The following is a 24,376-nucleotide window of genomic DNA, read 5'->3' as shown; positions in this document are numbered from 1 at the left end:
ATTAGTATAGGGGAGGTAGGAACTCTAGGGTGCTGGGACAGTAGCCTGAGCTGGAGGGGTTCACTTCAGGGGCCTCTGCCTGGGATGTGCAGAGTCCTTGGAGGTTTCAAAGGTGAGCTGACTCCAGAGGCAGCCCCGGTCCCTCTTACTTCACCGATCCATTTCTCAATGCCCACCACTCCCTCATGAGCTCAGGGGGGCTGCCTGGAGGTAGAGGTCTTTAAGAAATGAAGGAGGAAGTAGGGCTTGGGGAGATCTGTCCTGAAGACAGATGCGGCTTCTGATGTAAGCCAGGCCATCAGTTTCTTGTAATTTCTTATTATGTTCTAGGAGTTGTGAAACTATTAATAACTGAATAAGGAAAACAATAATCTGATTAATGTATTATTTATTATATTATTGTTAACAATCAGTTCTGAGACAAAGTCCAATTCAAAACATATTACTGAGGATTCTATATTAGTTGATTTTAGAAATGGCATGATCCAAAGCTACTTTTCAATAAATTTTCTTACATAACCTTTAAGGAAGGAATTGTTCACCCCCATCATTTGGCTCTGGAAAATCCTTATAGGCAACATTTTTACATTAGAAAAACAAATTCAGTATACTTGTTACTGAAGGTTCACAGGGATGTTATGCACAAACTATAAAAATTACACATCAGTATTTCTTTTGAACACGCATTTGAATTTAAACAGTTTAAACAATCGGTGTTTTAGATGAATTTGAAACATACTTCAAGAATGGTTAACAGCTCTTTCCCTTTCTGATGCACTGTGAAAAAAACTTCCTTTCTTATTTCTTCAGCCAGCAGTAGGAGCCACGAAAATGGTGTCCCAAATTAGATTCACCTTATCCTCCTGAGAAACAAGCTGGAGAGGTTTTGGATCTGGCGAAATGCATTATCCGAAGGGAAAGGACTGCAGAGAGAGAAGCCCCGCGTCTCCAGAGTGGGCCCGCCATGGCCCTTAGGTCTGAGCCGTGCTGCGACCTCAGGGAGGCCGCACAACCTCCCACACGGGCGGCTCAGAGGGACGTCATGCCGGATGTGAAACACTGGTAGGAACAGGAAGCCCGGGGTTGAGGAGGTGACAAATCCTGGATGGCCTGAACCATTTTACACTTGATTCTACTTGCTGGAACTCTGTGGGACACCAGCAAGGGTTTTTCCAGATAGTTTGTCCATGAGAAACCAGAGTCCCCTCACTGATTCAAAGACATTTACTGTCTGTTGTGTCATGCTACCAACAGTTGTGATATATTAATGGGTAGGAAAACCCACGGGTTTAAACCCAAGTTTTCTGTCACTAAGATGTTTCTAACGAACTGGTATCAGACTGCTTATGTCCATGTCAATACCATACATGCATCCAGTTGCTTTTTTTCCTTCCACTCTTTCTTTCAGGAAAAATTCGGTTATCTAATTTTTGCCATCCGTCAGTCTTCTGTTTTGGACAGCAACTGTCCCGTACTGGCTGCAAAATACGCATTTGTATTGACCCATGAGATGTAACTACAAAGTTGCATGTTGAATGAGTTCCATCGCTCCGGAGCTACGCTGAATGAGACCTGATTACACTTACGCACGCTCACTCATATAAAAATATATATCCTCAACTTCGTAGAACCCCTCATTTACATACCGCAAAATATGTTCCTTGATGCTGACATCTTTTTACCCAGTTTTGCCAATCAGCTAAGAAACGCCATAAGACTGGGAGATAAAACCTTTTAAAGCAAGTTTTGTAGCAGAAATTAATTTTTAAAAAAGGTCTACTTTTAGAGCAGCAGTTAGAAATTTTGTCCTTGTAATATGTAAATAATACTGTTATATTAAATTGTGGATTTAAATAAGTTTAACGGTTTCTTGTCTCTTCAAAAAATAATACCGATTTCTGTGTTACTTAACGGCTTCTCCGTCCTTCCAGTTCCAAGGAATACAAACGTCTCCATCTTGCATGACAGAATAAAAATGTGAAATGCAGAGATGCATCCCTCGTAGGTAAGGCAGCGACTGTTCTAGAAGTCTCTTACAACAATCCACCATTTGTATACTAGAAACGCTGGGCTCCTTATAAAACTTTCCCAGAGAAAATTTCTTCGTTGAAGCCTCTATCAATTCATTTTCAATAACCTTTAACCTGTCATATTGAAAATAAACGTAATATTGCCACAAGCTATCACCAAATAAAATAACATAAAATGTAGATACAATTTTGTATATTGGGGCTCTAACTTTCCACTCTCAACATTGAAAATGGTGTTGCCCGCAAGGGGCGAATTACATGCTCAGAACACATGCCAATCGTTGTTGTGCATGTATCTCTAAAAGTATTTGTTAAATCTTTTTTAGCAGCAATGGGTAAAAATAATTAATACATAGTTTAAAAAGTTCTAATCCTGCCTCACTGAGCAGCTGTTAGTGACCAAAGAAGGCAGAAAGCAGAGTGTAAAAGCCATAGTTTTAGGAACCACCTGCTCTCTGACCCTTGGGCAGCAATGACTTCTGGAAATTCCCAAATACCCAAGCTGGCCCCCTGAGGAGGAAGGGCTCACTCCACTCACTTCCAAACCCATCAGCTCCCTTTCTGCTCCCTCCCCTTCGCCTGCAAGCAACAATGCCTCTTCCATCAAGGGCTTGAGTAAAGGCCTGCAAAGTAGACAACTCCTGGCAGAACTTGGTGTCTTAAGTACATTATCCCACAGGTGGTCAATGTTTACGGATATGTTTTAATGTTTATTTACTTATTTGAGAGAGAGAGAGAGAGAGAGAGAGAGAGAGAGCATGAGTCAGGGAGGAGCAGAGAGAAAGGGAGATACAGAATCTGAAGCAGGCTCCAAGCTCCAAGCTGTCAGCACAGAACCCCATGCAGGGTTCGAACCCATGAACTGTGAGATCATGACCTGAGCCGAAGTCAGACACTTAACCGACTGAGCCACCCAGGCGCCCCAGTGAACATTCTTGTAAATGGTTGTTTCTTCTATATGTCAGTATCGAAATTATTTAAACATTCTTCCATTATTGTACATTTCCATGGTTTCCAGTTTGTCTAAATGACATTAAAATTTATAGTATGTGATATAGGGTAGGAGGAAATGTGAGTGAACTTCCACAGAAACACTGAGTGAGGACAGCCTGTCTGGGGACAGCTGGCTTACCGCTAGGCCCAGGTTACCCTGGGTCACGACCGCCCTATGTGAGAGCTGTGCACAGGTTATTCCCAGCCTCCAAACACAGCAGGGGTTCCACAGACAGTGCCAGCCAGGAGGCGCAGCCAGGCGGTGTTAAGAGGCAGTCTTGAGAAGGCCACGTGGAGTCTACTTGGGACCCAGGTACTAGCTTATTAGCATAGTGGTTTTAATCGGCTGGCAGGCTCCTGCAGAGCTATTCCGAGGTTCCCTGTGGGGACGGGGGCCCCTAGTTCCCTTCCTCTTCAGACAGAAAACCAGCGAGTTTTTACCTTTTTTATAATTTGAATTTCCACTCGGAAATCCACTCTATAGAGATATGCAGCTAAAAGGTGAAAACCACGGTCTAGGAGCACACTTCATCTGAGGGAAGCCAGTAGTCTTAACCCCCCCCTGGTGATTACAAGGAGGGCAACCTTGATAGGGTGGGGAAAAAGAGCAAAGGAGAAGAGAAGGCAGAGTGGAGGGGACTTCTGGGCCCAGAGTCAGAGGTCTGCAGAAGGATGAAAGCAATGATTATGAGGGGAGGTATACTGGGACCAGCAACAAAGTGGCTTCCTCTCCACGGGTAGTGAAGCAGGGACGAAGGCTCCAGGGCCAGGGCCAGAGCAAGGCTCAGGCAACATGCAAGTTAATGGATTCAGTCCGTTATCTTCCCGAAGGCCTCCTGTGTGCCAGGCGCTGATGCTGGCACAGGAGGGAATAAGAGACAAAAGTCCCTGCCCTTGTGGTACTCACATTCTGTCTGGGTGGGCACAGGCACTGAATAAATAAGGAAAAGAGCTTGTCAGAGGCCGATGGTGGTGAGTTCGAGGGAGCAAGGCAGACCAGGGCATGTGGAGGGGGTGCTGCAGGGGAGGGGGCTGGTTCCGCTAACCGCCAGGGAAAACCTCACCCAGAAAGAAGGTAGATGCGAGCTGAGACCCAGAGGGAGGTGAAGGGTGAACCGGGAGGGCACTGGGAAGAGGCGCTCCAGGCAGGTGCCAGGGGAGAACAGAAGGGCCACCCGGCTGGGGCAAAGTGAGCGAGGGATGAGTGGAGGGGGTCCTGGCCTGCAGGCCACTGACGAGCCCCGACTGGGCTTCTCACAGAGTAACTCACTCTGGCTGCTCTGATGAGCCACTATATTGACCCGACTCACTGGTAGGATGGAACTTTCAAAAGCTAACCCATGTGAACTGCATTTCTTTTTATTTGACTTCCTCAAAATCTAGTAGCAATACACTGAGCCTATTAAGTGGCCGTTGAGAAGACAGAAGCAGCAGCGACAGTGTAGCCAACAAAATTGTCAGCCGTGACGATGACAGGCTGGCCAGGGCTGCTCCCGAGGGTTCAAGCTGACTCACAACTGAGAAAATCACATCACAAACACGGAGGCTGAGCACCCAGTCAGGAAGTAGGGTGTTTGTGCCATCGGATCCCGCCAACGCAGCTGTCACCAACCCCACAAGCCAAACAAAGATGCAGCTCCTTCACTTAGTTTTTATATGCAAACGGCCCCGTTATTTCTTGTCAGAGGGATGACTTCCGTGGCCCTCCCCCACTGCCACCCTCGATCTCTTCTGAATGAGCAACTGGTAGGCACGGAGGGGTGAGCGGGTGGCAGGACAGGAAAACCTGGAACCAATGCCCCAACGGTCCACGGCTCAACGGTCACCTCTGCCTCCCGGGTGCCGGTCTCCGTCCTCCTTGCTGCCTCCCCGGACACGTGCAGCCGCCTTCTCTGGGCCTCCGTGGCCTTCGGGGAGCAGTAGCCCTGGTGCTTGTCACTCAGCCCCACCCTGGCCCAGCTACCCGGCGCTCGCACCTCCCACCAGAAACACATTCCAGGACGGCAGGGACCCGACCTCCATCTTTCTATCGATGGCACCTGTCAGTCATGGCAAATGACAGCTGAATGGATGAATGAATGAATGACTTCTCAGTATGCAAACCTCCTTTGCCAACATCTTTAGAAAAACAACCCTCTTTTGAGTGTAATATCCTCCTTTCTTCATAGTAGAAACATTATTAAGCAGTATCCACTGGCCACAAAATAGGAAACTGTTGGCTAAGATTCCTTCAAAGATACAAACGACACAGATACAGGACCGCTTATGAACTGCAACAATTTTTTACTTCTAATCTCTTCTCCTTTACTTAAATTCAGACGAAGCTTGCTTTGCACCAGTAGGTCTCAAAGTCTTAAACAGAAAACATGCCTGTCATCTTTCTTTCTGATACTCTTATCTTCGTTCTGCTCTTGAGTTGACTTTTATATTAACAAGTCTTGATCCTCCAATTGAGGCACATGGTGGTAATGTAATTTAGACTCTTATATCAGGAAACGCCATATGCAATTCTTGGCAGAATAAGGTGGGGGATAAGTAAACATGGACTATGCACCAATGAATCAATTTTCTAAGTGTAATACAGTTTTTATGTCCCATATTTATGAATTCTGAATATTCAAATTTTTATTTATTTATTATTATTATTTTTTAATGTTCATGGTTGAGTGAGAGAGAGCACAAGCAGGGAAGGGACAGAGAGAGAGAGAGAGAGAGAGAGAGAGAGAGGATCCAAAGCAGGCCCTGTGCTGACAACAGAGAACCCAACACAGGGCTCGAACTCACGGACCGTGAGATCATGACCTGAGTCAAAGTCAGACGCCTAACGACTGAGCCACCCAGGCGCCCCTGAATGTTTAATAGACTGACTGGTAGGAAGTTACAGAGGGTTCATAGCACTCACTCTTCTTTCCTCTTCATGTTGTCTCTTGCCTGTTGGGCTTTGGTTAGAATAAACCACTGGAGCTTTGTTGGATCACAGAGGCTTGGGATGTTAAAGTGCCCGAGTTCATGCAAGCTTGGAGCATATCTGTCACTGTAATGAAATATACATAAAAGGAAAAGTCACTGATCTCTCATTCCCCACTCTGCCCCCAAAGAAAACATGTTATTAGTCTGATTAGCGATAAGGGAATTTTTCAAGGAAATCCATTTTAAAAGTATAGCAAAATTACATTTTAACTTTTGCTGTCCCCAAAGAGACTCTTTCAGGCTAACTGCATTCTTCCTCACTGTATGGCCACCCTCACCTGTAAACGGAGGCAGTAGCCCACTGGACGGTGAGGTGTGCTTTTAAACAGCAAGCACAGGCTGTGACAACAATGTGTGCGCAACAAACACGGGCTGATTCAAATTGGTCTAACGCTATAAAGTTTTCCACAGGATTGACTTTGCCTTGAAGTGGCAATGTATTTCAAAAATGTTCTAGAGATTCAATCCTTCAATCCTCTCATGTTGGCTTTTTTTTTTTTTTTTTCAACGTTTATTTATTTTTGGGACAGAGAGAGACAGAGCATGAACGGGGGAGGGGCAGAGAGAGAGGGAGACACAGAATCGGAAACAGGCTCCAGGCTCTGAGCCATCAGCCCAGAGCCTGACGCGGGGCTCGAACTCACGGACGCGAGATCGTGACCTGGCTGAAGTCGGACGCTTAACCGACTGCGCCACCCAGGCGCCCCTCATGTTGGCTTTTTTAATGTGTAAAGAGCGCTGCTAACAGGAGTGACATTCTTTTCTTTAGTTCCTAAGAATCACACAGTGAAACACAAAACAATTTAATCTACCTACACACACAACACATCTAAGTGAAAGAATAAAAATAATTCTTATTTTAGATATTTACCTGTTAAGGATCATTTTTAAACCACGTAGACTTCGAGGGTGAAAGGGTATTCTATTTTTCAACAGCCGATTATAGAACACATCAAGAAGAGAGTAATACTCTTCAAGTGTCAATACTGGCTGCAACTCTTCGATATAAACCACTTGTATGCCACCTAGAAGATAGCTTATTTGGTCTTCTAACAGCATCAGCCTCCTCCGAAGGTCAAAATAACTTGGTAATCTTTCAAAAAGCTACAGTATTTAAAAAAATGAAAGAAATACTTAGTTTAATAACATAAAACTAAGTAAACATAAAACATAAAACAATGTTAGGATTCCAATTAGTGGTATTGAGAAATTTTAACAACAATATTGTTTTTCTAGAAGGAAAGCTCAAATAAGTACTATGACTTAATATTCAAAACAACCCACTGTAAATCTTAGGAATTTTTATTTTTTATTTTATTTATTTATTTTTTTTTTTAATTTTTTTTTCCCAATGTTTATTTATTTTTGGGACAGAGAGAGACAGAGCATGAACGGGGGAGGGGCAGAGAGAGAGGGAGACACAGAATCGGAAACAGGCTCCAGGCTCTGAGCCATCAGCCCAGAGCCTGATGCGGGGCTCGAACTCACGGACCGCGAGATCGTGACCTGGCCGAAGTCGGACGCTTAACCGACTGCGCCACCCAGGCGCCCCAGGAATTTTTAGATAGGACTGAAGAGATTGCAGAAAAAAAGAAATACGTTCCAAATAAAAATAAGTCCTAAGTACTAACATTTAAATAATCAGGTAAGTGGGGCACCCGGGTGGCTCAGTTGGTTAAGCGTCCGACTTTGACTCAGGTCATGATCTCGCGGCTCCAGACGCGAGTTCGAGCCCCACGTCGAGCTCTGTGCTGACAGCTCAGAGCCTGGAGCCTGCTTTCCGATTCTGTCTGTCTTGTCTGTCTGTCTGTCTGTCTCTCTCTCTCTGCCCCTTCCCCACTCGTGCTCTGTATGCCTCTCGCAAAAACAAACATTTAAAAAAATTTAAAAAAAAATCAGGTAAGAATCTCAAATTAGTTTAGAATGATTATATGGTCTAATAAAGAAGGGTCTGGGAAATAAAGTACCTGTAGTTCCCTCCAAGTATATTTCTTCAGAATTTACTTTTAATTCCAACAAAACTCAATTACATGCAATAAATATCACTGAGCACCTACCATGTACTTAAGCACTAAACTGTGTGTACAGATTATAAAAGGTGGGCCCTGCTTTTCAGCTGGGCTGCAAGGAAACAAAACAAGAACCAGGATTCTTTGTACTAAGTGCCATGTAAACATGAGTGGACACAGGGGAGAGGTTCAAGCAAAGGTTTCTAAGGAAGTCTAATGTGACCAGTCTGAAAAGCTGAGAAGACAAGCAGGATTTAGCAACAGTTAGATACGTGTGGAAGTGTTTTGGGGGTAGAAAGAAGAACATGTGTAAAGATGGAAGCATGGCAAGGGGCAGCACATCCCAAATTCTGGAGTCTGGTGTGGCTGGAGCGTGGCACGTGTGTGGAAAGGAAAAGGCTGAAGACGCGGGAGCGGCTGGACTGGGGAAGGCCCTGGGATGCCGCACTGAGGACTCAGACTTGACGTAAAGAGCTGGGATGTACAACTCGCAGAGGAGTCGAAAGGCATCAAAAACTCTGCGATGATAAAAGCAATAGCGGCACACAAGTTATTTATAATGTATTTCCAACACTCTGTGAAAATAATTTCCCTACCCACTTTTTCCATTTTTTTCTCTTAATGAGTTATCCATGTATGAATGGTAGCTACCTTTAAAAAACTTTTTATTTTCACAGAACATCTTTCATACAGTTTCCCCAATGGTAACATCTAACAAAACTACAGTATACTATCACAACTGAGAAACTGACATTGAAAACAATCCACTGACCTTCTTCAGACTTTATCAGTTTTACTTACACTCGGGTGTGGGTATGGGGGGCGGGGCGGTGTATGTGTGTCTATGTAACTGTATCCCATGTGTAGACTGACGTGCCATGACCACAGTCAAGATACAGAACAGTTCCACTCTATGGATCCTGCATGCCTACCCATGCACTATCCACGGACCACGGCGGGGAGAGTCCCTCACTCTCCAACCCCTGGGAACCACTAATCTGTTCTTTCTACAATTTTATTTTAAGAACATTATGTACATGGAATCACACAGTATGTAGTCTTTTGATACTGACTTTTTTCACTCAGCACAATGTCCTTTTGTGCCAATCCACCCAAGTTGTGGCTGGTATCAGTAGTTCATTCCCTCTTTTTGTTGGGTAATATTCTGTTGTATGCATGTGTCACAATTTAAACATTCACACGCTGAAGGACATTAGAGTTTTTCTAGTTGTTGGCTATTATGAACATTTATGTACAGGTTTTATGGGAACACAATTTTTCACTTCTCTTAGTACAAATGCCCAAGGGTGCAACTGCTGGGTCATATGGTCACACTTGTTTAGTTGTGTACCATCACACTCTTTTCCAGACTGCCTGTAGCACTCTATACCCCCACCAGTGACCAGTGCCAGAATTTGGTGGTATCATTACTTTTCATCTTAGCCATTCAAAAAAAATTGCCATCTGTAGGTCACCTTCTGTGACAAACCTGTTCATGTCTTTTATTTTTGTTTTTGGATTGTTTGGGGTTTTTTTTTGACTGTTGAGTTTCAGAGTTCTTTATACATTAGGTACACAGACTTTGTCAGAGACGTGGTTTGCAAATATTTTCTACCAAATATTTGAATAGCCACTTCACAAAAGCAAGTACGCGGATGGCAAATAAGCACATGAAAAGATGCTCAACATGATGGGTCATTAGGGAAACACAAATGAAACCCACATGAGATAGAACCATACTCGTGGTAGAACGGCTAAAACTAAAGACAACCATTGCGAATTTTAGCAGTTTCTTAAAAGGTAAAATGCCCTAACATGTGATCCAACTATTCATGGACAAATGTTCCTAGCAGCTTTATTTCCAACAGCCCAAACTAACACAGCTCAATGTCCATCAGTAGGTAAATGGATAAACAGACTGGGGTAGATTTAGATGATCAGATACTAACTACATGGCAATAAAAAGGAATAAATTCTTGATACATGCAACAGCATGGATGAATCTGAAAAAAATTATGTTGACTGAAAGAAAACAGAACCTGCCCCCCCCCCCACCAAAAAAGAGAAGTATATACTTTGTGATTCCACTTATAGAAAACTCTAGTAATATAAACTGATCTACAGTAACAGCATGCCAGAGGTTGTTTGTGGAGAGGGTGGTGGGATGGAGGAAAGGGCTTACAAGTGGACACGAATACACTTTTGCGGGTGATGGATACGTTCACTATCTTGTTGTGGTAATGGCTATTTATACAGGTTAAATCTCATCAAATTATATACCATCTGTGCAATTTATTGTATGTCAATTATAGCGCAGTAAATCTGTTAACACCAAAACAATAGAATGCAAGCCTTTTAGGCGGTGCCTCAGAAAGACTACAAAATTTCCAAATAAAAACTGACTTAAAAATCAGGCCCCTGAGTGTTTTAACTACATGATAGTAAACACCTAATCTGAAAACAGCCGAAACTATGATTCAAGTTGTTTTTTAGTTCATTGACGTAACAACACAGTTTGAGACAAGCGAATGTCTATGACAAATCAGAGATTCTTTTGCTTTTAAACTCTTCCTTACTTTTGTCCAGTGATGATGGACATCCATTGTTCCTAGCATCACATGGCCCACGGCACTCATCCCGGAGCGGTCTGTAAATATTATTGTACATCCTGATGATAAAAACACAAACCCTTTGGTCACTGTCCAGAGACGCTTCGTTCACCACTGTGCAAATAATTACTCAAACTTAGCATACAAATTCAGGATTAAATTAGGTGGAAGCTTAAAGGCTAATTTTATGTTGCTGTTTTATTCAAAGGAACACATTTAAAAATTCAGCTGTGATATGGTCACATCTGTAAGGATTTTTAACACTTCGTTTTCCTCCACAAGTTACAGATGTGTAGAGCAGCCGTGTGATATTTGAAAAGAAAATGGAAATTGTTTACCTTTTGCATTTTTAAGTGTTTCCAAGTTCTGCTGTGCTAGGCGGCCTAAACTGTGAAGCTGGCTACAGCGATGGGCGATGCCCCAGCCCCTCTGCCACCTAGGACACCAGAGCACAAAGGCACGTTAGCAGCAGGCATCCCTGAGGCAAGAGCCGTGCATTCACCCCAGCTGCTTAATTCCTGTGAAAGACAGAGAATTAATTCCTGCGAATGCTTTTTTCAAGTAGTCGTGTTTTCCAACTAGCTCATTATTTTATGAAACAACCAAATGGAAAATGAATGGTTGGCCAGAGGGTAAAGATATTACTACTATGTTCAGGTACCCAAAGATTTAAAACAAGCAAATACAGGGGCATCTGAGTGGCTCAGTTGGTTGAATGTCTGACTCTTGATTTTGGCTCAGGTCACAGTCCCAGGGTCATGGGATAGAGCTCCAAGTCTAGTTCTACACTGAGTGTGGAGCCTACTTAAGATTCTCTCTCTCTGCCCCTCCCCATTCACCCTCTCTCTCTCTCTCTAAAATAAAATAAAACAAACAAACAAACAAATAAAGCAAGCAAATACACTATGCTGTTTCTATTTTAAAATAAGGGAATGAGGGGCCCCTGGGTGGCTCAGTTGGTTAAGCATTGGACTTTTGATTTCAGCACAGGTCATGGGTCATTCTTGCTCTCAAAATAAAGTTAAAAAAAGAAAAAAAAAAAAAAGAAAAAGAAGAGAATGAAATAGGAAACACTTAAAAAAATCTTTTCCATCTCCACATCACTCAAAGATGATGATTTTGTTTTAGATTTAAGTTTTTTTTTTTTTTAATTTATTTATTTGAGAGAGAGAGCAAGAGAGCAGATGGGAGAGATGGAGAGACAGAATCCTAGGCAGGCTCCTTACAGTCAGTGCAGAGCACAATGTGGGGCTCGAACTCATGCTCCATGATATCATGACCTAAGCCAAATTCGGACACTTAACTGACTGAGCCACCTGGGGGCCTCTGGATTTAAGTTCTAATTAGGAATTCCAGTTAGGTTTATCAGATTCTTTTTATCTTATTCTGGACTAAGTGATTTTTATGACATGTGATCTACTTATTTTATAAATGAACACTAAATCTTAGTGACAAGATGGAACCTGATGTTCACATGATGTTACAGAGGCACTGGTGTGCAAATGTAATATGTAAATATATTATTATTATATAATAATATATATTATATGGCACTGATCTTTAGCAGTGTCTGAACACCCACCCACCTGTGAATTCTAATTCCGTGGCTTACTAGCTCTGTGACCTTGAACAAGTTGCTTCTGTCCTTACTAAGCTTTCCTTTCCATACATGCAAAGTGGGATCACCTCCTCCAGCACAGCATAAATCATAGGGAGAATATATGTGAAGGAGTAAGACTCTCAAAACACGTGCTCAAAAAACTTAGGTTCCTTCTTCACCCTATCACTGATTCTGATGAAAGTCATTTCTGTTAAGATTAAACCAATTTTCAAAAATTTTCCTTTAGCCCACAGTTGAAGAAGATATCATTTCAAATAAAATTAACACGGTGATAGAGCTACTAAATACAGTTCCTATTAACAAAGGGTCTTTCACACAGGCTGAATAGTTAGAAACGTCATTGGTTGCAATGTCTCCATCTTTTGGAGGTTTGGGTAATTTTCTAATAGTGGAAAGCCATCATGCCCATGGTCCTCAAATGTTTTGGTCTTAGAACGCTTTTGCACTCTGAAAAATGGAGAACCCCCAAGAGCTTTTGTTTATGTGGCTTATATTTATTGACATTTACCATGGTAAAAGTCAAAGCTGAGAAATTTCTACACCATATTGTAACATAATGCTTGTTTCTTTTTATGTTTAAGAAATCCTTAAAAAAAATCCTTTTATTTTCCTAATCCCAGTCTCTTTGATAGATCATTTAGAATTTGCACTAGAAAAAGTTACTTTTATGTACAGGAATTTATTTTACAAACTTTTAAAAGGGATCTTGTTATTTGGTTGGAGCTAGAAAAGTCCGTGCTACTAGATTGTGGAATAGGAAGAATGCCCTATAAACAAAGCAGGGCCTAAAAATATTGACCTGATGATCAAAGAGCAGCTATCAGCACAAAACCCAACACCCCACATACCCCAAGTCCACACGTTTTCCTTGAAATCTGAATTCTCTTATAAAACTATGATTTGAAAAAAAAACCCCAAACCCACTATGATTTGAACATACAAGAACAGAACATATACGTCTTATCAATACCGGGCAGGCACAAAGAAAAGGTGCTATTATGGTACCCAAAGAGTCATTTTAGTTCAAAAGAAGAAAAAGCATCCTGTTAACGAGGGTTGAAAACAACAAAGCACGTTATAAGAAACAGTAATAGCAATGTCACAAGTTTTTTTTTTTTAATATGAAATTTATTGTCAAATTGGTTTCCATACGACACCCAGCGCTCATCCCAACAGGTGCCCTCCTCAATACCCCTCCCCCCCCTCCCCTCCCTCCCCCCCCCCCCATCAACCCTCAGTTTGTTCTCAGTTTTTAGGAGTCTCTTATGTTTCACAACAGTTTCTCAGAGTTCTCCTAATGGGGAGTCCTCCCTGGTGGGGAGTCCACCAGGCCCGGTCCTTTCTCTTCCTTACCATTTTAAACAGCTGTTAAATCTGTTTTTATAATAAACACCTACATGTATCTTTAGGTACCTTGCAATTTCCAGGTTAATGAAAGCTTCTTTAAAAAGTCATGTTGGGGCGCCTGGGTGGCTCAGTCAGTCAGACTCTTGATTTCAGTTCAGGTCACAATCTCATGATCGTGAGATTGAGCCCCACATTGGGCTCTGGGCTGGGCATGGAGTCTGCATAAGATTCTCTCTCTCTTTGTCTCTCTCGCTCTCCCTCGGCCCCTCCCTTGCTAGTGTGTGCTCTCTGTCTCAAAAAAATTATATATACATTAAAAAAAGGTCATGTTATAAAACATGGAACCAAGAATACAACACCCATTTTCTCTCTCCCTTCATTTTAAACTTGGATACTGATCTCACATGATGGAGGAATAATTATTTTTTATATATTATGTGCATATGGAATAGATGTTTTTCTTATAAACATTACTTTAAAAAATTAAACTGCTATGCTAAAAATGTCAGTATCTAAACTTTAGTTCAGTATCTAATGTCAGTATCTAAACTTTAGTTCACTGTTTTCAGCAAGAAATTGATCATTTTCTTTTTTTTAAAAAAAAATTTTTTTTTCAATGTTTATTTATTTTTGGGACAGAGAGAGACAGAGCATGAACGGGGGAGGGGCAGAGAGAGAGGGAGACACAGAATTGGAAACAGGCTCCAGGTTCTGAGCCATCAGCCCAGAGCCCGACGCGGGGCTCGAACTCACGGACCGCGAGATCGTGACCTGGCTGAAGTCGGACGCTTAACCGACTGCGCCACCCAGGCGCCCCGAAATTGATCATTTTCTTACACAGATGAACATTTGACAATTTCTGAAAAAGATGACTGAAGATTATTTAGTAATCAGAATAATTAAATTAAAGATGCAAATATCTAACTGCTGGAAAGCTTGACCAATAGATAGCACCTGCTTACTCCCATCTACAAATTAGGCTCTGCCTTTGTTACCTGATGTCCGAGAGCTGCAGCTGATTAGACAGGTCATCTTTTAGACGATCTAGTTCTTTTCTAAGTGGCAAACTGTTCTTCAGCTTTCTAACTGCACTTTTCCCATTGTTATCTAACCAGGATCTGGAAAGAAAAAACAGACATACACACTTTGTAATACTGACAATAATGCAAATATTTCTAGTACTAACAGATATAAGCACTACCGTAAAGTAGCCCCAGTATTAAACTGAGTTTCCAACCAAGACTTTACCAAATTATAAGCAAAACACCAGGCGGGGAAGAGTTGAGCACAGCCCACAGTAGCAGAGTGGACGGGGCATGTGGTAAGGTGGAAGGAAAGGAGGTGGCAGTGAGCCCCAGGGGAGTAAATAGACAGGTATTTTTGGAGACTCTGGGGTAAAAACATAAACAAAAACTGGACTGGTAAGGTCTGGCCACTGCGGGCCTTGGATAGAGCTATGGGGGAGTAAACACTGAGAGCTCAGGGAGTTAATGATGAAGATTAAACTAAGGAAGGAGTTGGAGTCTACCCAGCTAGAACCCACAAAGTGATCTTTGCAAGTTCCTTCAGCCACGGGCATTGCCTTCTCCATGTCACCAGCACCATTAGCTGTGCCTTCTGAGTCTGACTCTTTCACCTCATTAGTTTGCCCATCTGCTCTGGTTAGAAGCGTAGCTCTATCCTCTCACATGGACATGGCTGAGTGACGGGCTAGCGCAGCCTACTGAAAGGTGTAGCACATGTGACTGATTCTGAAGTATCCTGACGTTTGAAATCTTTATCCCATCTCTAGAAATCTAGCAACAGGTTTAGCATAATTAAAATTTATTTTTTTTATATACAAAGGAAGTTATCGAAACTAGAGTAGGATTTAAGAGGTGCCGGCAGAAGAGACATTTTAAAATGATCAAAGTTGGGGCGCCTGGGTGGCGCAGTCGGTTAAGCGTCCGACTTCAGCCAGGTCACGATCTCGCGGACCGTGAGTTCGAGCCCCGCGTCGGGCTCTGGGCTGATGGCTCGGAGCCTGGAGCCTGTTTCCGATTCTGTGTCTCCCTCTCTCTCTGCCCCTCCCCCGTTCATGCTCTGTCTCTCTCTGTTCCAAAAATAAATAAACGTTGAAAAAAAAATTAAAAAAAATAAAATAAAATGATCAAAGTTGATAATCTTGAAACCAATAAAGTCTTTCTGCATTTATCCAATGCCTGATACTGTGCTGTGCTGAGATATAAGGAAGATAAAGTCGCTGTGTAAAGGAAGACACACCTACTAAGGAATACAGAGATAAAAAATTAGGATAGATGAGCCTTTGCGAGAACAGAGGAAGAATGAATTCTGTCTGTAAGAGTCTGTGGAACAGGTGATATGTGACCTGGAACCTGAGAGACGTGTCAGATGTTTCCAGGCAGATTACTGTCGAGGGAAGGCAAGCCAATCATGCTAGTGTGCTGGGAACCATGAGGTGAATCAATGTGCCCAGATCATATAACGCCCCGAGGGAGGGAAGTATGAGATGAGACTAGGGAGGAAGGTGGGAGGACTTGCACATTGGGAGAAGGAATTGGGACTTTATCCTCTAAGTAAAGGTATTCAACTTTTAATGAATTTTTAATTCACTAACTCTGTATAGTAATTAATAACTCTTCCTACTCCCTTTTTAAGAATATTGGTAAAAATTTTGTCATCGGTGCATAATGGGATAAATAAGAAAATAAATAAAAATATCTTATTTCACCTCACTATTATAAGCTATTGCATTATAAATTTTCAAGATTTTCCTCATTTATTAATGTTATTCAACTTATTTTAAATCATATGAGAGAAAGCATGATTTGTTGACAAATGAATCATCAAAGAGCATGCCATATTTGGTTGGAGACAAAATGTCTTAAAATGTAGGCTGAAATACAATCTTATGACTACATGCTCATGACCTGACTTTTGGAATTCTTACATTTAGTGTATAAAAATCAGCTGGTCTAGTTGAACAGTTTTTGTGTTTTGTTTCTAAACACTGAGATAGAAATGAAGCTTCTAAACACAGTATTTACTACATACATGTAGATAAAGATAGCTACGGAGCACATCTATCCGCCCCAGACCTCAGATTTTATTTTTTTTAAATTTTTTTTTTCAACGTTTTTTTATTTATTTTTGGGACAGAGAGAGACAGAGCATGAACGGGGGAGGGGCAGAGAGAGAGGGAGACACAGAATCGGAAGCAGGCTCCAGGCTCTGAGCCATCAGCCCAGAGCCCGACGCGGGGCTCGAACTCACAGACCGCGAGATCGTGACCTAGACCTCAGATTTTAAAAACCATTCCTTACTAAAAAGAACGAGAGCTTCCTGGCAAAATGGCTGAATCAAACATTGGGGCATGGACAGTCCAGATGAGCCTGGAACGACTTAATGAATCAGAAAGCAAAACTTCCCAAGGAACGATAGGGACATAGGAGCCAGCTTGAAGGGATGATGAAATTAGAAAATTGTTATATGGATGCTATCATTTAATATGTGATTTAGGCAAGAATCATCAATGAATATTAGGGCTAAGGGGTAAGAATGCGGTGAGTAAAAGGATATCTAAATAGCTGTATCTCTTCAAAAGCAACTAACCGAAAGGAAAACTTTACTATGGAAAAACAGAGGTAATCATCTTACTCATTTTTTTTTTTTTTCTTTAGCACACTGGTTGGACCCTCTGAGACATGTAAGTTATAAAGGGGGACAGCAGTCTTGTTGCTGGCCAGCTTGTTTCTCCTCTCATCTGCTTTCTAGTTTTCAAAAATTCCCCCAAACATGTCTCTTACTGACATTCCTTTGCTTTCTCTCACCAACCTCCATGAACTTTCATAAATTCCTAAGGATCTGCAGGCTACCAAAGAGAAATGCTTCTCTGGACAATGCATGAGTTATTAAGGGGAATGACAGGATAAAACTGAATATGTAGGTTAGGGGGAATACAGAATCTAGGATGCAGGGAAGAGAAGCCACCAGCACCAGATCCTTTAGGAAGTTACACTCTAGGAGAAAGTAGCAATGCAGATTTCCATTAAGTATTTTTGAATGATCTTTTTCTCCCCTAAGTAAGAACTATGAAAACAAACTGGAGTAAGTCAAGAGCTACATTTACTTGAAAACTTGTCTGGACATACCCTCCCCCTAACTTCTGTCCTATGACTGGCCAGTGTACTTTTTCAGTATCTCTTTTTGAGAGATACAGTCTGTAGAGTAATTTCTGTAAGTGTTTCATTCCCTCCATTACCTTATTACCTCATGAGGGAAAGATAAGTCATCCCTTACCTACCTAATGTTGTTTTAAATTCAAACTTCAGATTTTCAATTTCACCTCAGGAGATCACTAGACAACCTCCATTTTCACTATGCAAATTAAACCATAAGGCAAAGAGAAAAGTGTATCTTCTTGTCCGATATGGAGACACATGGTTATCCTGACTGTCCATATTCTAGAACTAAGAGACAGAATTCTATGTTATTCTCTGGATGGATTTAAAAAGGACATTAAGGGCCCCTGGTGGCTCAGTCAGTTAAATATCCGAGTCTTAATTTAGGCTCAGTACATAATCTCGTGGTTTGGGAGTTCAAGCCCTGCCTGCTCCCCCGCTGACAGTGCAGCGCCCACCTGGGATATTTCTCTCTCTCTCTTCCCCCTTCCCCCCCTTTATCTGCCCCTCCCCTGTTCATGAGCTCGCTCTCAAAATAAATAAAAAACATTTAAAAAATTTTAAAAAACCAAAAAGGACAATGCCTGAATTTGCCATAAAAATAATTTAAATTCTTCATTTTACAATCATAGTCATTTGTAAATTTGAACACTTGATTTTTAATGGGGAAAAGTCCATTCAAATTATTATTGAGATTAAAGAGCCATCTTATAGTTATTCTATAATAAAATACAGTTAAACCATACTTTAAATTTTTTTTAAACATTTATTTTTGAGAGAGAGAGAGTGTGTGTGTGGGGAGGGAGGGTGGGGGACGCACAGAGAGAGAGGGAGACACAGAATCCGAAGAAGGCTCCAGGCTCTGAGCTGTCAGCACACAATCCACGCGGGGTTGAACTCACAAACCGCCCACATCAGACGCTTAACGGAGTAAGCCACCCACGTGCCCCTAAACCATACTTTTTTTTTTACTTGAAAAAACTTTTTTTAAATGTTTGTTTATTTTTGAGACAAAGAGCGTGAGCAGGGGAGCACAGAGAGAGAGGGAGACACAGAATCTGAAACAGGCTCCAGGCTCTGAGTTGTCAGCACAGAGCCCGATGCCGGGTTCGAACCCACAAACTGTGAGATCATGACCTGAGCTGAAGTCGGAAACTTAACTGACTGAGCCACCCAGGCGCCCCCGCAAACCATACTTTTTAACCTTTACTAGTCAAGAACTTTAAGAAATGTTGAATTTTCTTATAAAAATTTATCAAAAATGAAATAATCCAAATAAATAGTATTCATGAATATATTTTTTTTTTTTTTAATTTTTTTTTTTTTTTCAACGTTTATTTATTTTTGGGACAGAGAGAGACAGAGCATGAACGGGGGAGGGGCAGAGAGAGAGGGCGACACAGAATCAGAAACAGGCTCCAGGCTCTGAGCCATCAGCCCAGAGCCTGATGCGGGGCTCGAACTCCCGGACCGCGAGATCGTGACCTGGCTGAAGTCGGACGCTTAACCGACTGCGCCACCCAGGCGCCCCCATGAATATATTTTTTAAAAATAGTAATAGGTTTGTGTTTAAAACTTTATTGATGCACTAAAAACCATAAGATGCCTCAGAATACACCTAAGCAAAGAGGTGAAAAACCTATACTCAGAAAACTATAAAACACTGATGAAAGAAATTGAAGATGACAGAAAGAAATGGAAAAAAAAAAAACATTCCATGCTTATGGATTCAAAGAACAAGTATTGTTTAAATTTTTTTTTTAATTTATTTTTGAGACAGAGACAGCGCAAGCGGGGGAGGGGCAGAGAGAGAGGGAGACACAAAATCTGAAGGAGGCTCCAGGCTCCGACCTGTCAGCACAGAGCTTGACGCGGGGCTCAAACTCACGGACCACAAGATCATGACCTGAGCCGAAGTCAGACGCTTAACCGACTGAGCCACCCAGGCGCCCTTTTTTTAAATTTAATTTCATTTTTTTTGAAGAACAAATATTGTTAACATGTCTATATTACCCAAAGCAGTCTACACATTTAATACAATCCCTATCTAAATACCACCGGGCATTTTTCACAGAGCTAGAACAAACAATCCTAAAGTTTATACGGAATGACAAAAGACCCAAATAGCCAAAGCAATCTTGAAAAGGAAAAGCAAAACTGGAAGCATCACACTTTTGAACTTCAGGTTACAGACGGAGCTGTAGTCATTGATACAATATGGTAGGGCACAAAAACAGACACATAGATCAGTGGAACAGAACAGAACAGAAAGCCCACAAGAGGACCCACAAATATATGGCCAGCTAATCTTTGACAAAGCAGGAAAGAATATCCAATGGATAAAAGGACAGTCTCTTCAACAAATAGTCCTGGGATAACTGGACAGTGACATGCAGAAGAATGAAACTGGACCACTTTCCTACACCAGACACAAAAATAAATTCAAAATGGATTTAAGACCTAAGTGTGAAACAGGAAACCATTAAAATCCTAGAGGAGAACACAAGCAGTAACCTCTTTGACCTCGCCCATAGCAACTTCTTACTAGGTATGTCTCCTGAGGCAAGGGAAACAAAAGCAAAAATGAACTATTGAGACCTCATCAAAATAAAAAGCTTCTGCACAGCAGAGGAAACAATCAACAAAACTAAAAGGCAACCTACAGAATGGGAGAAGACATTTGCAAATGGCATACCTGATAAAGGGTTAGTATCCAAAATCTACACAGAACTTCTCAAACTCAACACCCAAAAATAAATAATCCAGTTAAGAAACGGGCAGAAGACATCAATAGACATTTCTCCAAAAAAGACACACAGATGACCAACAGACACATGAAAAGATGCTCAACATCACTTACCATCTGGGAAGTGCAAATCAAAACTACAATGAGATATCGCCTCACACCTGTCCATATGGCTAAACGTAACAACACAAGAAACAACAGGTGTTGGTGAGGATGAGAAAGGGAAACCCTCTTGCCCTGTTGGTGGGAATGCCAATTGGGGCAGCCACTATGGAAAACAGTAAGGAGTTTCCTCAAAAAGTTAAAAACAGAACTACTCTACAATCTAGCAATTGCATTACTAGGTATTTACCTAAAGAATCCAAACAATACTAATTTGAAGAGATACATGCACCTTGATGTTTATAGCAGCATTATCAACAATAGTCAAATTTTGGAAAGATCCCAAGTGTCCATTGACTGATGAATGGGTTAAGAAGCCATGGTGTAGTGGGGGAGCCTGGGTGGCTCAGTCAGTTAAGCATCAGACCTCGGCTCAGGTTATGATCTCCTGATTTGTGAGTTCAAGACCTGCATTGGGCTCTGGGCTGACAGCTAGGAGCCTGAAGCCTGCTTCAGATTCTGTGTCTCCCTCTCCCTGCCCCATCCCTGCTCACATTCACACTCTCTCAAAAATAAAAATTAAAAAAAAAAAGAAGAAGAAGACATAGTGTAGGAGCGCCTGGGTGGCTCAGTCGGTTAAGCATTGGACTGTTGATTTTGGCTCAGGTCATGATCTCACCATCTGTGGGATCAAGCCCCATGTCTGGCTCTGTGCTGACAGTGCAGAGCCTGCTTGGGATCCTCTCTCTCTGCCCCTCCCCTGCTTGTGCTCTCTCTCTCTCTCTCAAAATAAATAAATAAACTTAAAAAAAAAAGGAAGACGTTGTGTACACACACACACACACACACACACACACACACACACACTGGAATATTATTTAGCCATAAGAAAGAATGAAATCTTGCCATTTACAATGATGTAGATGGAGCTAGAGAGTGTAATGCTAAGTGAAATAAGTCAGTCAGAGAAAGACAAATCACTCATATGTGGAACTTAAGAAACAAAATAAATGATCATGGGGGGAAAAAGAGAGGAAAACCAAGAAACAGACTCTTAACTACACAGAACAAACTGATGGTTACCAGAGTGTTAAATAGGTGACAGGGATTGAGGAGGGCACTTGTCATGAGCACTGGGTGTTGCATGGAAGTACCGAATCGCTACATTGTACACCTGAAACTACTATTACATTGTTAACTGGAATTTAAATTAAAAAATAAATAAAAATAAAAGTTTTACTGAAATGTAATACACACACCATGCAGGTCGTGTATATTCTCAGAGTTGTGCAATCACCAGTACAATCAATTTGGGGACACTTTCATCACCCTAGTAAGAAACACGTAGCAGGGCGCCTGGGTGGCTCAGTCGGTTAAGCATCCAACTCTTGATTTCAGCTCAGGTCATGATCCTACGGCTCCTGAATTCGAGCCCTGCATGGGGCTCTGTGCTGACAGTGCCGAGCTTACTTGGGAATCTCTCTCTCTCCCTCTCTCTCTGCTCTTCCCCTGTTCTAAATAAATAAATAAATAAACTCAAAAAAGAAAAAGAAATCACGTACCTATTAGCAGTTACTTCAATACTCACTTCCACCTCTAAGCAACCACTAATCTACTTCCTGTGTCACAGATTTGTCAATTCTATACACTTCACGTAGATGGAAGCATTCAATATGTGGTCCACTGTGACTGCTTCTTTCTCTTAGCATAATGTTCTCAAAGTTCATCCACGCTGTAGCATGTATGAGTACTTCCTTTGTTTTTAGGGCCAAGTACTATTTTCACTGTATGAATATACCACATTTCGCTTAACCATTCATCCATTGATGGACCTTTGGGTTATTTCCACTTTTTGGTGATTATGAATAATGCTGCTATGAACGAGTTTTTATGTAGACGTGCTTTTTTCTACATCCTTCCCAATACTTGCTATTTTCTTTTGATTATAACCATCCTAGGCTATGAAGTGTTATCTCATGGTAGTTAATTTACTTGTTAGACCTTGCCTTAGTTCCAAAAATGATTTCATTATACTTATAATAATAAATATGAAACACGTATTGTTATAAGATGCAGGGAAAGAGAAAAAACGCTGGCAATGAAATGAAGCCACAGGGAAGTGGTATATAAAAATGAATACAGGAATATCATGTACAGGGTCTAAAGTTAGACTGCAGACTGAAGACAACTGGTTTAGTTCTTAGGCTAATGATTCTTTTGAGATAAAAATATTTCAGTAACTCAAGAGAAGTTCAGTTTTTCATGGATACAAGAGGATGAAAAGGACAGCCATGATCCAAATCGCATAAATTTCAAACTCCTAGGCCTCGAACTACATGGAACTACATGACACTTACACCACAGCTTTTCAAACTTCTCTGATGGCAACCCACAGTAAGAAATTTTAAATGGGGACTCAGTATACACACATATGCATATACATATATGTTTACACAGAACTCAAACGAGTATTTTGAGAAACGTTGAAATTGACTGAAAATATACATTTAAAAAATGTTTAAAAGGAAGAAAACAAAGCAACTTTGCTGGTCCCAAATCACTAAACTGTGTCATGACTTGTTATTTGAAAAACACTGACTTAGCCTGTAACCAAGGGGAAGAATAAATAAAGGCATGATAGGAGTTAAAATTTCCAAACGTTCTATAGAAATAATTCCAATGTTATAGTTGTCCAAGGTGTCATTTCGTGGACAAAGATTGATTTACAACTTAGACACTGAAGGTGAAAAAAAAAACTACTTGAGCAAAATTCGAATGGAGAAAACAGAAGTCTGACATTTATTGGTCTTCCAGTATCTGATAGAATAGCATTTCAATGATCCTTCTACAGTTTATGTTTTCTCAATGGGAAAGATATTACATATGGGATTATTTTATTTTGTTTTCAAAGTTTATTTATTTTGAGAGAGAGGGAGAGAGAGAGAAAGAGAGAGGGACAGAGAGAGAGGGAGACAGTGAGAATCTCAAGCAGGTTCTGCACTGTCAGCATGCAGACTGATGCGGGGCTCGATCCCATGAACTGTGAGATTATGACCTTAGCTGAAATCAAGAATTGGACACTTAACCGACTGAGCCACCCAGGTGCCCTGGGATTATTTTCTTTAGACATAAATGGATCCTGTTGGCTCCTTCCAAATACAAATTATATAATTAAAATCCATTTTTGTTATAACAGTATTTGATAATCAGAGAATATATTCAAAATATGAACATACTAAAATCTACAACATGGAGTGGCATTTCCTAATCTTTTTGAGACTCGTAAATTCCTATTACAGTATATAATTAAAGAAAACTTCTGAGGTATTAAAATTTTAATTTTATTCTTTTTATATGGTTATACAGTAAAATGAGTTTGAAGTGAGCTAAAGCATAGTTTGTTGAGAAATTCAGAATTACACAGCATGTCCTAAAATGTGGATTGAAAGAGTTACCAGATGTAGTATGAAAACAAATTAAATGGAGCTTTTATGACCTGATAATTCTTCTATTTAAAAAGCAATCCCAACTGATTTATTTTCGCAATTTCTGTGTTTTATTTCATAATAGTAAGAGACTACTTCAGCCTGCACTTCTCAACAAAAACAGAATTATTGAAAAAATTAAGTCTAAACTAAATAACATTGCTGCTATATCTTCTCTTTTTCATATTATATCCTAAAATATTAGAAGTATCTTAATGTGCTTTCCAAAATGAATTTGAATCAAGTGAATATAATTTATAAATCAAGTGAAGATCAGTTTGAT

The 24,376-nt window shown here is 41.0% G+C and overlaps 1 protein-coding gene across 4 annotated transcripts in view; it reads right to left on the bottom strand.

Moving 5' to 3' along the window:
- Positions 1-371: 371 nt before the first annotated feature.
- TCAIM (T cell activation inhibitor, mitochondrial) overlaps positions 372-24,376 on the bottom strand; it is a 77,534-nt gene continuing 53,529 nt past the window's right edge. For all 4 annotated transcript variants that reach the window (XM_045436795.1, XM_045436797.1, XM_045436796.1 and 1 more), the window contains 6 exons: positions 14,575-14,697; positions 10,950-11,047; positions 10,579-10,670; positions 6,865-7,097; positions 5,926-6,057; positions 372-2,144 (listed from right to left, as the gene is read on the bottom strand). In XM_045436795.1, the coding sequence (XP_045292751.1) occupies positions 1,904-2,144; positions 5,926-6,057; positions 6,865-7,097; positions 10,579-10,670; positions 10,950-11,047; positions 14,575-14,697 (919 nt within the window). In that variant the 3' untranslated portion in view covers positions 372-1,903. The remainder of the gene's footprint in view (positions 2,145-5,925; positions 6,058-6,864; positions 7,098-10,578; positions 10,671-10,949; positions 11,048-14,574; positions 14,698-24,376) is intronic.

Source organism: Leopardus geoffroyi, chromosome C2 (genome assembly GCF_018350155.1).
Source record: "Leopardus geoffroyi isolate Oge1 chromosome C2, O.geoffroyi_Oge1_pat1.0, whole genome shotgun sequence".
NCBI classification, from domain to species: Eukaryota; Metazoa; Chordata; class Mammalia; order Carnivora; family Felidae; genus Leopardus; species Leopardus geoffroyi.
Note: the sequence above shows the minus strand (reverse complement) of the source record. Positions and strands in the feature narration are given on the sequence as shown.